Here is a 14,248-nt window from a genome sequence, read left to right as displayed (position 1 = left end):
GCCTGACAAAGTGACATTTGTGTCAGATCCGGCCCTCATAACAAATGTGTTCGACTCCACAGTTCTAAAGGTTGCTTACATGTCTGGTAGCTTTGTATGTTCATACAGATCTATGCAAAGCAAGTGACACAATCTGTCACTAAGCAAGAGCTGAAACAGCCCTGGCTTTATGGAATTTGAACACAACATTTTTGCTCCACTTGAAACAAAAATAGTTTCAAGCTCTGTGGAGGAAGGAATACTTTGCACCATCAGATTTCTGAAGCCAGCTTCCAATCCAGGTAAGTACGACTGAACTGTAAAAGCTCCACTTTCAGTTCTGCCACCTCCAAGAGTCAGACTCTCCTTAATCCTTACTGCAGAAATAACAAGGCCTAAAAATAACATAGGTGTAGCATGTAGATTCCAGAACGCTGCTCTGTCTATGCCTGTCATAATCCTGCCAAAACATTCTCCCACCAGTAATATGCACTACAGCATTGGCTATGATTCAGTCACAGATTTGGGGAGAAAGGGGAGAAGTGGGGTAGAAGAGAAACAGCACTCTTAACAGAAAACCAAGCCAAAGACCGACAACATAGGATCTGTCTGGATGGGCCAGACTAGCCTGATCTCATTAGATCTCAGAAGCTAAGCAGAGTCAGCCCTGGATAATATCTGGATGGGAGACAGCCGATGAATTCCAGGGTCAGTATGCAGAGGAAGGCAATGGCACTCCCCCCCACAAACACCTCTGAGTGTCTCCCACCTTGAAAGCCCCATGAGAAGTTTCCTGCAACTTGATGGCACTTCACATACACACACACACACACACACACACACACACACACCCCTCTTCTTGCACAGTCTCAAGGCATGCTGCAATATTTATCTGATCCTAACAAGTCATAACGACTAACCTGTGAGCTGTCCTATAATTCTGAAAATACAGGTCTTCTGAGGACTTGACAATTCCCAGTTTAGTTGTTCCAGGCGGGCATCGAAATAGATGAAGAGAGCACACTGACACTTTACTAGGCTGCATTTGACTTGGTCAGTCACAGCTTGGGCTGCCCTAAAACATCAAAGTTTCAGGTTCCTTAGCCAAAGGCAGTTTATTCTACCTTCACACTCTCCAGCTGCTTTCCAGTCCCCCTGCCTGGAAAATCACTATCCCTACTTTGTCTTTTGAGGACACCTCATTAAGATATTGTTAGCGTGAAGTGCTTGAGTTATGAATCCTGAGCTTAGCTTCCACCTGCATAACTCCATTGTGAAGATGGTCTTTTGCTCTGCAGTGCTTTCCTCTGATGCAGGGTGCTTTCCAGTACATTAAAAGAAGCAGAAGCCCATAGAATACAAGGTTTGTTTTACTGTAGGTCTAAAATGGAAAAATGTACTGTGAAAACAGAAGCAAGGCCTCTATTTCTAAATGTACCTGTTTCTAGTGCACATGTAGGTCCGTGCATGCAGATGAGAACTAAGGCACCATGTGACACACAGTCCGTCATTTCACACATCATTGCTGCTGAGATCCTATTTTAGATTATTTTTCAGGTATTTTTTTTAAAGTAAAAGGACTTTACTACATTGGAAGACAAGCTTTTACCAAGTAAAGGCATGCAGATGGTACAGCAGAGTCTTCAGTGATATCTAATGGCTGGGGAAGAGGGTGAGGCAGAGATCACTGGCAAGAGAATTTAGACATTTACAAGTATATCCCTGTTTTTATCTGTGAAATGTTGGAGAAAATGCACCTTTTCTGCTTCCTCAAACACACTCACATTTTACAGAGTAGTTTCCCTGGGTATCTGAGCCAGTTTGAACATATGACAACTGAGTCTCCATTGCAAATTATTGGGATCAACCTGAAACCAGTAGGTATTATGGTGTCCATAGTTAGGCAAGGCTGGTCACACCATGAGACTGTGTAATTGGGTCGGGTTCATAGGCCCCGGTCACACGGGCCGGATATCGCGGGGGGGAGGCGTGGCTAATTGCCCCGGAGGAAATTAATGTGTGGCCACCCGAGCACACGTCTCGGTCGAGGTCCCGTGGTTTGGGGGAAATGCCGATCAGACGGGTATCCTGCAGCGTGGCACAGAAGCCATGCCGCGCAATCACACTAGCAATCGCTCTTTGTGCGCATGCGTTGTTGGGCGCTGTTGCGCAACCTGCGGAGACAAACAGCGGCAGGCGCCGGATGCCACATAAGTCCACCAAGAACGTGATCAGATGCCCGCCCTTGGCCCGCCGTTTCAGGAAACTAGTACCTCGTAGGTACTAGTTTTTAACTCCGCACCTTCGGCGGGGAGCCACGGGAGCACTGCGCTTCCCAGATGTTAGGGTGAGATTGCGCCCGGAAAATCCGCGGGACTCCCGTGCCTCTCCCATGGCAACTTTGCCGTGTGACAGGGGGCATAGTTTCCTGATGAGGGCAGGAGAACCCCTCCCCTGGCACCTGTTTCCCACCACTACTTCTGTGGCCTGCAGGGGAAAAGTGGTGTTAAAAATAGCCATCAGTGATTATGTGACATAACATCTGATGAAAACAGATGTCATTATGTTCTAGAAACTGCATGAAAAGCTATAGTTTTACCACAGAGTTTCCAGTAATTCTTAGAGAGGTGTTATAGAGAGGTTCTTCCCTGGAAGTAACATCGTGCTGTCACTCGATGGAACCCCCAACTAATCCTTCCTGGATTCCTGCTGGTTGCCATGCGTGGCACCCCTAGATTAGTCTATCGAGGTCATTGTTGTCTACTCTGGGGGCAACAGCTCTCCAGAGTCTCAAGACTTTAACATCACTTACTGCCTGATTTTTTCAACTGGAAATGCTGGGGGCTGACCTTGGAAACTTGTGCATGCAAAGTGGATACTCCGCCACTGAATCAGGCCATTGGCCTCAAGCACAGGTCTTTCATATCACTTGCAATCTACTACTGGAAATGCCAGGTATTGGATCTAGGACCTCCTGCATACAAAGCAGATGTTTTGCTACTAAGCCACAGTCTCTCCCTGATGAGCTGCCTTATACTGAGTCAAGCTATTAATCCACTGAGCTCAGTATTGTCGACTCTGATGGAAAGCAGCTCTCATTAGTTATTTATTAATTATATTTTAGGTGGATGGAATTTCATAAGAAATATTGTGTACATTTTATTGCACAGGTTTAAAATATTTAGGGCTTCTGCTCCTTGCTTGTAGCTTCTTGCTGCCTTGAATTAACCCATTTGCTATGAAAACAGATGAGAGTGTTAAAATGAATTCATGAGGAATCATCCCAGGAGAACTCATAATACTCATAATTTTGCATTATCCGCCAATTTACCAATTGGTTTTCTGTCTGTTTAGCCATCATAGTTACTACCTTCAGTGAATCTTGGGAACTCTAGCATGCAAAGGAACTGTGAACTTTTCATTAAAGATCCCCCCCCATTTTCCTTAAAAACTACAATTCCCAAGAATCCCTGGTGAAGGGAATGACTGTTTTAATTCTATGGTGTGGTTTCGCCCTCCGCACACTGAAGTAGCAAAATGTTTTTGAAAGAAGAAGATACTGAGGGAACATATTTAATGGATGCAAAGCTGCTTGGCTGGAAGGTGATAAAAATTCTGGTGCTCCACCAGTGCTTTCCAATTTTATGCATCATTCTCTGCAAGTGTGGGAGACTCCCTTTTCATGACACATAGCTACAAAGCAGGTACTGACTTAATGAGAGGCAAAAAAAAAAGAAAAAGAAGGGAGACTGAAAAAGGGGTTTGCCAGAACCATGCGTGATGTGAATGTTAACAAGCCCACTTACGTCATCGGCATCCTTGCTCCTTCCCCCTCCCCCTTTCCCACCCTTCTACTTTTTCTTAAATGAACCATCTTGAAAACAGGGGATTACGTACTGAGGAAAACCCTTCTGCTGAGAAGGTATAATTTTTCTGAACAGGATCAATGCAGCATAGTTAATCAATTCACCAAGAGAATTTGGTTGTATTTTTAGGGCTCCAGCTTTGTTAAGAGAGAGGGGGCAAAATTCAGAACTGAGGTGGTTGGGTGGGGGCAGTTTTGCATTTGTGGGATGTGCATTTGCAACTGAACGTTCATTATCAATGGAACCTCCCGAACAGGCAGCTTCGGCAACCGAGCACCGCTATCAATCAGCGGGGCCTTGAATAAATGACTTGGTGTGAAGCTCTTGCTAAAAAAAAGGTGCATTTAAGAAGGAACGTGATCTTATATATTTTATAACCTCAGCTGTTTAATCACTTACCATGCTCATGAAAGGCACAACTAATTTTGTTGGTGTTGCTGAGCTATGGGAAATACTGGGTTGCCACACAGAGATTATTTCATTTAGCTTGGGGCCTTTTTTTTTTTTTAAACTCTCAAGAGGGAAATGAAGTTTTCAGTGTATACTGAAAACACATGAACTTTTAAACATTTTTAAAAGAATTTTGTCAAAGAGGAACTGGAACTCTGTTCTGGTACATTCTCCCAGAAAACAAAAACAAAGCCCTGCATTTGGCTACCAGAAAACGTAGACAGACCAAAGAAAGATGAAACAGGCTGCCCAATTCGAGAGAAGATGTCATAGCTAGGGTTTTTTTTAATAGTGAATGTAACAATAATTTTATTGTTTTATTTAACAATCAACATGTTAAATGTTGTTAGCCGCCCTGAGCCCGCTTGCGGGGAGGGCGGGATAAAAATACTTAAATAAATAAATAAATAAAATGTGCAACTGAATACTGCTGAAAGTAAGGTTACTGCTAAAATATGAAAAACTAACAGGATTCTCAAGTTAAATTATCAGCCGTGGCTCATGCTTCACATGCACAAGGTCCTGGGTTCAATCCCTTACAACTCTGGTTGAGAGATGTCAAGTCAAAAGTAAGAGGAAGGAACTGAAGATAATTTGACAATCAGAGTAGACTGTATTGAACTAGATGGACCAATGGTCTGACACTCCCTCCCCTGTACTCTGGCCACAGTCTAAATAAGAAACCCCCATAGCTGCTGTTTAACAAAAATTGCTTGGGAGATCCATTCATGGATTCCTCCCAGTGTCTCAAAAAGTTTCACCCTGATATCTCTGACACTAACTGAGATCTTGATTGCTTCATTACTGAAATGTTTGTGGTTGTTTTGCCTTGCTATGTTCCACTTTGGGTACTACTTGGTGGCAAGTAATGTGACATGAACTTAGAAATCAATAGATTTGAGGAAACTGCAGTGTTTTCAATGCAGAGGTACATGGCCTATTGAAACAGATATTTTTCTGTGCAGAGCTTCGTAGAATTGTCTGGCAAATAGTGGTGCTTGGTGTTACTGCAAGCAAAAAAAGCCAGGGTAGTCCCCCAAGCTATAAATCATCAAGAGAGAACATCAAAGTACACTTTGCCACCTGTTATTTATTGTAACATGTTCAGAATTCACACGGCTGTGGATGAACAGATAAAAATGCAGTGGAACAACTACAGAACACATTTTGTTACTTTTGTGAACTTTCTACTCCCAAAGAACATGAGAATCAGAAATAGTCTTCATGTTTCTGGGGCCCACTGCCTGAGCCATATGACCCTTTTTATCCCCACTGTCACCTGTAAATTGCTTGCTGCTGCTGCAGCGGCAGACAGCCTGCAGAGTGAGAATGGCTGCAGTGTGGGCAGCAGAGAAGAAGAAGAGGAGGAGGAGGAGGAGGAGATTGGATTTATATCCCGCCCTTCACTGCCCATAGGAGTCTCAGAGTGTCTTACAAGCTCCTTCCCCTTCCCACAACAGACACCCTGTGAGGTAGGTGGGGCTGAGAGAACTCTGACAGAAACTGCTCTTTTTCAAGAACAGCTGTGCCAGAACTATGGCTTGCCCAAGGTCATCCAGCAGGTGCAAGTGGAGGAGTGGGGAATCAAACCTGGTTCTCCCAGATTAGACGCCATGCACTTAACCACTACACCAAACAAGAAGGAACATGTGATGCACTCAGAGCTTTTACTTTAGCACGACTTAACGTTCTCTCCTCTGCTCTTTTGAAGGGGAGATAGGCTCATACCCCATACGAGAATTGTCTCTACCCCTGTCAATCTGGACTGGTAGAGACAACTGAGCACTTATTTTATATTGTCAGTACTATCAGGAGATCTGAATAAAGTATATTACATCAATTATTGCTTCCTATCCAGGCAGATCTCAGCAATTTTATTCTGCTCTCCTCTTAGCTGACTGCTGCAACAGAATTACTGCCAAGGTAGCAAGATTTTGCGCTCTGGCTAGTCTAATCAGATAGAAGATTATAACTTCTTTGAAGACATTTTTAATTATATTTTAACAATTCTATTCATTTAAATATACAGCTGCATTTAATGCCTAGATATGTTTAGATAACGTAATTAATGTATTTATTTTATATTACTGTACCTGTTGACTTAAATTCTGGTCTTGGATTGTAACAATAAACAACAGTTCCAGGAGGATTCCATGCATTTAGTATGAAAATCATTCCACAACTCCTATATGGAGTCTCAATATGGATCCTTCGAGTTAATGAAAATTTAGATCACCCTCTTTCCCACTTTTTGTGCCGCATTACAGGAACTCCCAAGATGTGTAGCTGGAATAGCTTTAAGACTAAAATTGGGCCAGGCCTCCATCAAAGCCAAAGTGTGGTTGCTAGGGTTGCCAAGTCGACTCACCCCTCGGAGCGGGGGAGCCTTGCTGGCGTCTGGGAGGTCTTGATGGGCGTTTTCCCCCCAACGAGCTCAGCCACGCCCCCAACGTCAGCAACGTGGCTGCTCTGGTGACGCAGCTTCGGGGGCGGGGTTCCCCCCGGGGCCCGATTCCGCCGCCCCCAGCCCCATTTGGCAACCCTAGTGGTTGCACGCATTTAAACATAGACTAAAGGTTATTTCCTCCACAAAGAAGGATGGATTGCTCTATGAGGTCAATCAAGATCAATTCTATTCTTGCTGGATGCAAGAAATAGACAAGAAATTATCCTGTCTTGGTCTAAAAAATGGAGGAAATACTGAGACTTGGGGAAAGTGAAACTCTACAAATTATCAAGAAGCTGCACTGGCTCCAGATTGAATATCAGAGATCAGATTCAAGGTTCTGGTATTAACCTTTAAGGTCCTAGACGTTCTGGGACCAGGGATCTATGGGACTCTTGGTATACCCCCAGAAAAGCATTACGCTCTTGGGAGAAGAACCCCCTGGTGATCTCTGGCTGGAGAGACATCCAGCTGTCCTCAACCAGAGCCAGGACTTTTCAACTCTGGCACCAGCCTGGTGGAACTCTTTGCCAAATGACATCCGTGCCCTGCAGGACCTAGTGCAGTACCACAGGGCCTGTAAGAGAAAGATGTTCTGCCAGGTCTATGGTTGAGGACAGCAACAGTTTTTCATTGGGCTCGGCCTCTCGCATCTCCTGTCCCCCATGGGGTAAGGACATAAATCGGTCCTTTTAGTGCCATTTGGAATAATTGTAGAACATTGTTTTAACTGTTTTAATCCTACTTGTAATTGTATTTATTGAAATTATGTTTGCCGCCCTGAGCCCTGCGTCCAGGGGAGGGCAGTCTAAAAACCTAAATAAATAAATGAATAAATAATTTTTAAAAAGACCTCGTTTACTCCAGCTCAGTTATACAAGCTCAGAGAGTATGCTCTACCCAGTTCTTCGGTATCCTTCCATCTCCAACCATTCCAGCCCATATAAAACACTTAACAGTCCTTCGTTACTGCAGAACATTAACGCTCACATGCCTAAGTGTTGCCCCCTCAGCAGTCCTGCATGGGAGATATTGTAATCTGCCTTATTCAGACAGACTTTACCAATGTGATCTGGAAAAGGCTGACTCTTTGTCCCATATGCTGTTGGAATGCCCTTACTACAACTCCTATTGCGAGCTATGGATTGCCCCTATTTTAACAAAATTACCCTCTACTGTACCAAAAGATAACATAGTCCCCTATCTGTTGGTGGATAGTGATTTAAGGATTACACTCGCCTTGGCCAAGTATTTCTCCACCATATTTTTCCTTAAAAATATAAAGACTGCTTATCCGGCACACAAGATCTATGGATCAAAATACCATGAAAGAACAAAAGGAAAGGCTTGGCAGGCGAGCAAGCGAGCGAGCAGGCACCACATAGTGCCCCCTCTCCCTCTGCCCCTCACCTTGACTCCATTTCTGGGCACCAGGGAGAGGGCAGCTGCACAGTGATCAGGGGACCAGTGTTCCCTCTAAGCTGCGTTGGTGTGAGCTAGCTCACAGTTTTTTAGCCTCCAACTCACACATTTTTGTCTTAGCTCCAGAGCAAACTAATTTATGCAGTAGCCAAATCACCTGCCCACAACTTTAATGCCAGTATCTCACAAAGTAGAATTTTTTCTCACAAGACTCCATAGCTTAGAGGGAGCGTTGCAGGAGAAACCCCCCCCCCACCTCTCTCGCTCACCTTTTGAGTCACTGCTGCAGCTGCAGTGGTGTCAAAGAGGAAGCAGGGGCAGCCAGGACAACTGCATGGCGGCAAGGAGACCTCCTAATCTCTGTCCCTCACCATTGCTTCCTGAGTCACAGCTGTGGTGGTGGCAGACAAGGCAATGAGGTCATGGTAGCTGCACAGTGGTCCCCTCCCAGCATCTCCCCAGTACGGGGTCTGAGGCAGTTACCCTGGTTGCTTCATAGCTCAAACCACCAGTGATGAGTATGGCATACCTAGATTAATCTAAAGGTCTACTGGAATTCTGGCCCTGACCTGGATAGCCTAGGATAGCCCGGTCTCATGTGATCTCAGAAACTAAGCAGGGTTGGCCCTGGCTAGTATTTGGATGGGAGACCTCCAAGGAATGCCAGGGCTGGGAGGCAGAGTCAGGCAATGGCAAACCACCTCTGAATGTCTCATGCCTTGAAAGCCCTACCGGGTCACCATAAGCTGGGACACAAGTCCACCACCACCACTAGCACTCTCTCCTTCACCGGCCTGCCTGATAACACAGAGAAGCAGAAGCATCATGGGAACAGTCACCCTGACTTCTCCATGGATTCATACCAGGAAGTAATGAGCATTTTGACGCTGCAAAGTTGAAGAAGGAGAGGCAGCATTATCTTCCCAAGTCCCATTATGACTCCACTCCCTAACACTATCCCCGACAATGCCTCATTCCAAATCCAGTCTACATGCTACTAGGATTTATGTTTTCAGGAGTGTTCTGCTGAAGTCCAGCACTTGACTGTTCCCAGAGGTCGACTGCCTCTGAACTTGGGAGTTCCATCTACAGCTATCATGGCTATTAGGCACAGGTAGGCTTGGTCTTCCATGAATTTGCCCGATTCTGTCCTTAGAACCATGTGTGTTACTGGCTATCACAATAAGCAGCTTAGGAACAAAGGGCAAACATTCCATAAGTGGGAGATTTCAAAGGAGAATCTCAACTTGTTTTTGATGTAGTGCATAATTTGGATATAGAAAAGAAATCAGATAAAGAGTGTAGGGGGCGTATTACATTGAATTATTTTTGCTAGTCCAAAACTATTCTGGAATTCCAAAGAAAGACAGGGGTCTTAGAGTGACTATAGTTGAGAAGGAAGAGAGAAAAATGCATTGACCTTTAAGAAATGAAAGATGAAAGAACGAGGCTGAGACTTTTGTCTTCGAGATCCTTAATGTCAATCTCTAATACAGATTATTTTCCCCCTTTTCAGCTACCGTTGCTCCTACAACCAAGTATTCCAGAATCCTCCCAGAATATTGCTTGCTGGTTATATACAAATTTGATAAGACAAAGCTATGTAGAGTCCTCAGGATCGAGTCTTGTAAAAATCGAAATAAATAAATAAGCCAAAATAAATTAATTTCTCAACAGTTCTCAAAACCTTCGATGTGAAAACTAGGCCAACATTACAGAGGCTGTTCCTAAGAAAAGACTCCTTGGCTAAATAGCAGCTGCTACTTGTACTTCTTGGACTCTCAGGGATGTCTTAAGGAAAAAGAGAAGCAGAATCATTTCTTCCTCTCCCTGCTGTTGTTCCTTCCACTGCTTCTGTCATTCTATGGGGTGGCCTAGAGTCAGAAGATAGTGGTGGAGGAAGAAGAATGAATATGGTTGATGCTTGGCAACCAGCAATGCTTCCTGACTATCCAGATATAATCCTCTCACACCCCTACCCTGGAATAGACACCTTCCCCCACAAATTGCATAAATGTGGGATAATGTTTACATCACAAGGGAATTTGTGCACCCATCTTACAATAGAATCCAGATGCTTGCCATGTTTGGTTCAACCTTTGATAGTGTCATTAGTCCATTGCTTAACTTTTAAAGACTTCAAAACCCAGAAGACCTGAAGACCTCGGGCAACTTGTGAGAGCCGAGTGAAGGTAGAAATCTACCTCAAGAAGAATGCAAGGAAGGATCTCTACCACTAGGAGATTCTGCACCTCAAACAGTCTTGGGGTCAGAAAACGAAGCAGGCTATATCTCAAGAAAGTCAGAGGTCAGCATCAGATGCTTTTGAGCATTCTGGAACTCCATGATCTAGAAAGTTTCCTCTTTCCTCCTTGGGTTATGCAGAAATCTGAGGAAGACTTCAGCACTAAGAGATGTACGCTGCCATTATTCTGCCCCTCCAGGTTCTTCTCCTGTGCCTTTAACAGTAGCCAGGCTCACAGAAATTTAGCAGGCGAAGCTTTATTGGGTATAGTCATTGTTGTTGTTCACCACCCTGAACCTTGTGTGTACACAAGGGTGGTTTAAAATTCTAGTTAATAAATAAATAATATAAAGGTGGGCAAAGCCTTTGTTACTTTATTTCCAGGATTCAGCCCCAGAAAAAAAATCCAGGGCTAAATCCTGATGTGAACTCTGGGACCTGAGTGTCTAACATTACAGAATAAACGAACAGTTGGGTTTTTTTTCAGGAAAAGATTTACATTTTTTTTCTGTTATAGAGGAACATAAATGTTTCTGAGTATAAACGTTTGGTCTAGGGCTATAAAGAATATTTGCCTGTTTCTGTCAGAGTCACAACCAGATGTTTCAGCAGAGGTAGAAATTTTTCCAAATGAAACTTGATGCTGATCATTACCATTTTCGATGGACTAGGTGACGTTGTTTACTTTGGCTACTCCTTTAGTCCTATGGGTAATGCCAACCAATCTGTGAAAAGGATAATATCGCTATCCTATACGTGACATGACACCACCACCAGACATCAGTAAAGACAATTATACACATAGACCCAGCCAATTATTTTGGGTTATGAGTTGATGCCAAAGAGACCACTTTTTGCATGTAATGCCTAAAACAGCATAGAGTCTTAAATGTGGACTAGCCTTGGTGACATCATGCTACAGTTTACCGACGATACATTATTTAATGCTCTTTTTTTTCTGTTTAGCGGTGCAGTTCACGCTTTAATATGTGTTCTGCTGCAGAGCAAATGCTAAAGGGAAATCTAATCCTATACTGTAGGTGTTAGTAATAAAATGGCTTTAAGCAGAGCTTATATGACTGTTTGCACACAGAAAGCCCACAAGCTAAGGGAAATTCCTTGCCGCTGCTACACACACTCTTGGCTATTGTGCAACATGTAGTTTGAAAGACAACTCATATTATTTCAAGGAATCCCCTTGAATTTCTTATGTCACGATGAGTGGCAGACAAAGGCTGTTTCTAAGACCGGCATACTAGGGTTTGTAATCATGCATACCATGTTCTATTGAGAACTTAGCTAGATGTGACGGCAGCAGACCCATGTGTTACAACCAGGTCACTGCTGAATTCCTGTATAGCAGTAGGATGGTGGGTGAACCTCTCCTTCACCCACACGTCCCCCTCCTGGATACCCTCTTCCTCTACTGCCTCCCCCCCACCCCCCCGGTGAGGAGGCTCTGACTGGAAGCAGCTAGGAGAAGCAGATGCAAGGGAAGGAAAAGAACAGGCAGGAGAAAAAGTTTGACATACCCATATTTCTCACCCACCTCTGCTGTGTTTCTAATCGCCATCCCATTTACAGGGATTAGGCAAGGTCCACATTCCAGCACAGAGGTTGTCTGTCTTGCCCACTATGTTCCAAGTGTTTAAGATGTTGAAGACTTTATGGGGGGGGAAAGCTGCTTGTTCAGTGAGTGGAAGATAGTCTTTTTCCACTGAGATGTCAATCTCAAATGCAAGGGTGCTGAAATTTATTCTGAGATCAGTGACAAGCGTTATCTTCCCCTATCAGTTGCATTGTGCCCTTCTGTCACATCATTTGGGAGAAATGACAGCATTTTCACTTTCCAAAATAACTCTGGGAACATGAACATGGATCTATGAATAGTAACATTTTCCTTAGGTTCCAACATCCTGTTTCCAAGACCGTCACTAGACTGTAATTTGTACCTAGTAATTTCAAGACCTCACCTCCCTGGCATAGCCAGTTTGGTATCATGAGCCCCTCAACTAGTCTCAAGAGACAGCTTCTTTGAGAAAACAACTTAATGGATTCTTTAGATGTTACCACCAGGACAACAGTATAAGGGTCTAGGTATATAACAGACACTATGGTGTCGAAGGCAACAGACACTGTTTTATTAACCAGGACATTTGCACAGATTGGGGTTGAAAGACAGAAAAGTCAAGTCTGCCATGCACATAATCATTTAGAACTATCATGTGCAATACAAACAATTCTCAGTCTGCAACTCAGTCTGTGTATCAAAATGAGCTGAATGGTATACAGCGTACAATATTTCATGCATATGCGGAACCTTTGGGAATTAAAAGCTGGATGTTATAGACTTTCCCATTACACTCTTTGTGTATTTCTGTTTCAAAGTTAAAAAAAAATGCCTTGGGTTAATAGCAACCAGAAAACACAGGTTCTTTACAAAAAAAAAGGAAAAGGGGAAGATTATGGACTTCAACACTACACAAATATGAAATCCATTTATGGCACAAGTAAGTATACACACACACATATATATACACAGTTTGCATTGTAATGAATATAGGTAGATGTAGACAATTATTTATTAGACACAGAAATATATATACACATACACATATTGTGTGTGCGCTTGCAAGCATGCAGACAAAAAATGTTGCCTATGAGCTCCTTTGGTAACATTAAGCCTTCTTTTGCAGGCAATTTGTGGCTTGCTCATGCTGTAAGGCAAACCCTTCCTTAAAATGCTTGCCTCTACAGATATATATCACCCTCCTGCATACATAAACACCCTCCTAACTTAGGAAGAAGAAACTGGCTTGTTGTCAGGAGTGTGTTTTATGCCTTCTGTCTAAACCGTGCCCATCATTATCGCAAACTTGGGTATCCAAATGCAAAACATTTCCCAGCTTTCATCTGTGGCACAACACAACATGTGGGGCTGGGGGGGTGCAGAACCCATCATTCCTGACAAGTTCTCCTGAAGAGTTTCCCCAGCAAGGTTGTTCTCAGACAGGCGGTCCCTTCCTGTTTCCCCCTTGCACTCTCCATATATGGCAAGGGCTGCACTGTCCACGGTGCTGGGGGGATTGTCACAGTCAGCCGTACTCAGGGAACAAAATACAGAGACAGCTGCAAGCAAAAGCCGGCAAACCTGACTCTAATCAGTACGTGTGTGGTTTAAGAATCCAGGATGCCACCCCTCCTTCCCCCAGCCCCTTTCGAACCCTTCAAAACTATACACAGAAGTGCTGCAACCATGCCCAGCTACTGCATCGAGTCACCTGTTCTCAGCATATCAAGAGCTAATCAGGACAAATTTAATGACAGACGGGCATCAGATCATTACACTGTGCAATGACTAAAGGGAGCCTTCTTGAGACGCAAACGGGGTCTACAGTTCTGTCAGCGTTTGTGCTCACATATGCATCAGCTGTTGGCCAAGAGGTTCCAGCAGCACGTTACCCGAGAGTGTCAAAGAAACCAGCTTCTGTATTCAGTCGTGCCTCTCAGTCAACTCTCTGTGTGAGACAGCATACAGATCGACCCCCCCCCCCAAAACTGAGAGAACTCCACACAATGCACATCAAAAGGAGCAGGAGCTGGGTTAAAAAAAATAATTATGTCCCCCCCCCCTTGCAAAAGCACAGATTCTATAGAATACAAGGAATAAAAGCCAGGTTGCAATATAGAAATGCCCTTACCTTTCATCCAATCCACTACTTGTTTGGGCGTCCACTTGCTAATAGGTTCCATAACGAGGGCCATCATCGGACCACTTTATCATTCACACCACAAGGAGGGGAAAAAAATTGAGGGAGGAAAAAAGAGAGGAGTGGGGAG

General features: G+C 43.9%; 1 protein-coding gene across 1 annotated transcript in view; it reads right to left on the bottom strand.

The window, feature by feature from the left end:
* Window positions 1-14,176, bottom strand: part of LOC107107195 (connector enhancer of kinase suppressor of ras 2-like) — a 579,263-nt gene extending 565,087 nt beyond the window's left edge. The window contains exon 1 of the mRNA XM_015407453.1: window positions 14,110-14,176. Within this exon, the coding sequence (XP_015262939.1) occupies window positions 14,110-14,176 (67 nt within the window). The remainder of the gene's footprint in view (window positions 1-14,109) is intronic.
* Between the last annotated feature and the right edge of the window lie 72 nt (window positions 14,177-14,248).

The sequence above is a fragment of the Gekko japonicus genome, unplaced genomic scaffold (assembly GCF_001447785.1).
Source record: "Gekko japonicus isolate JY-2015 unplaced genomic scaffold, Gekko_japonicus_V1.1 scaffold535, whole genome shotgun sequence".
Classification (NCBI taxonomy): Eukaryota; Metazoa; Chordata; class Lepidosauria; order Squamata; family Gekkonidae; genus Gekko; species Gekko japonicus.
This window is presented reverse-complemented; position numbering and strand designations above follow the sequence as displayed.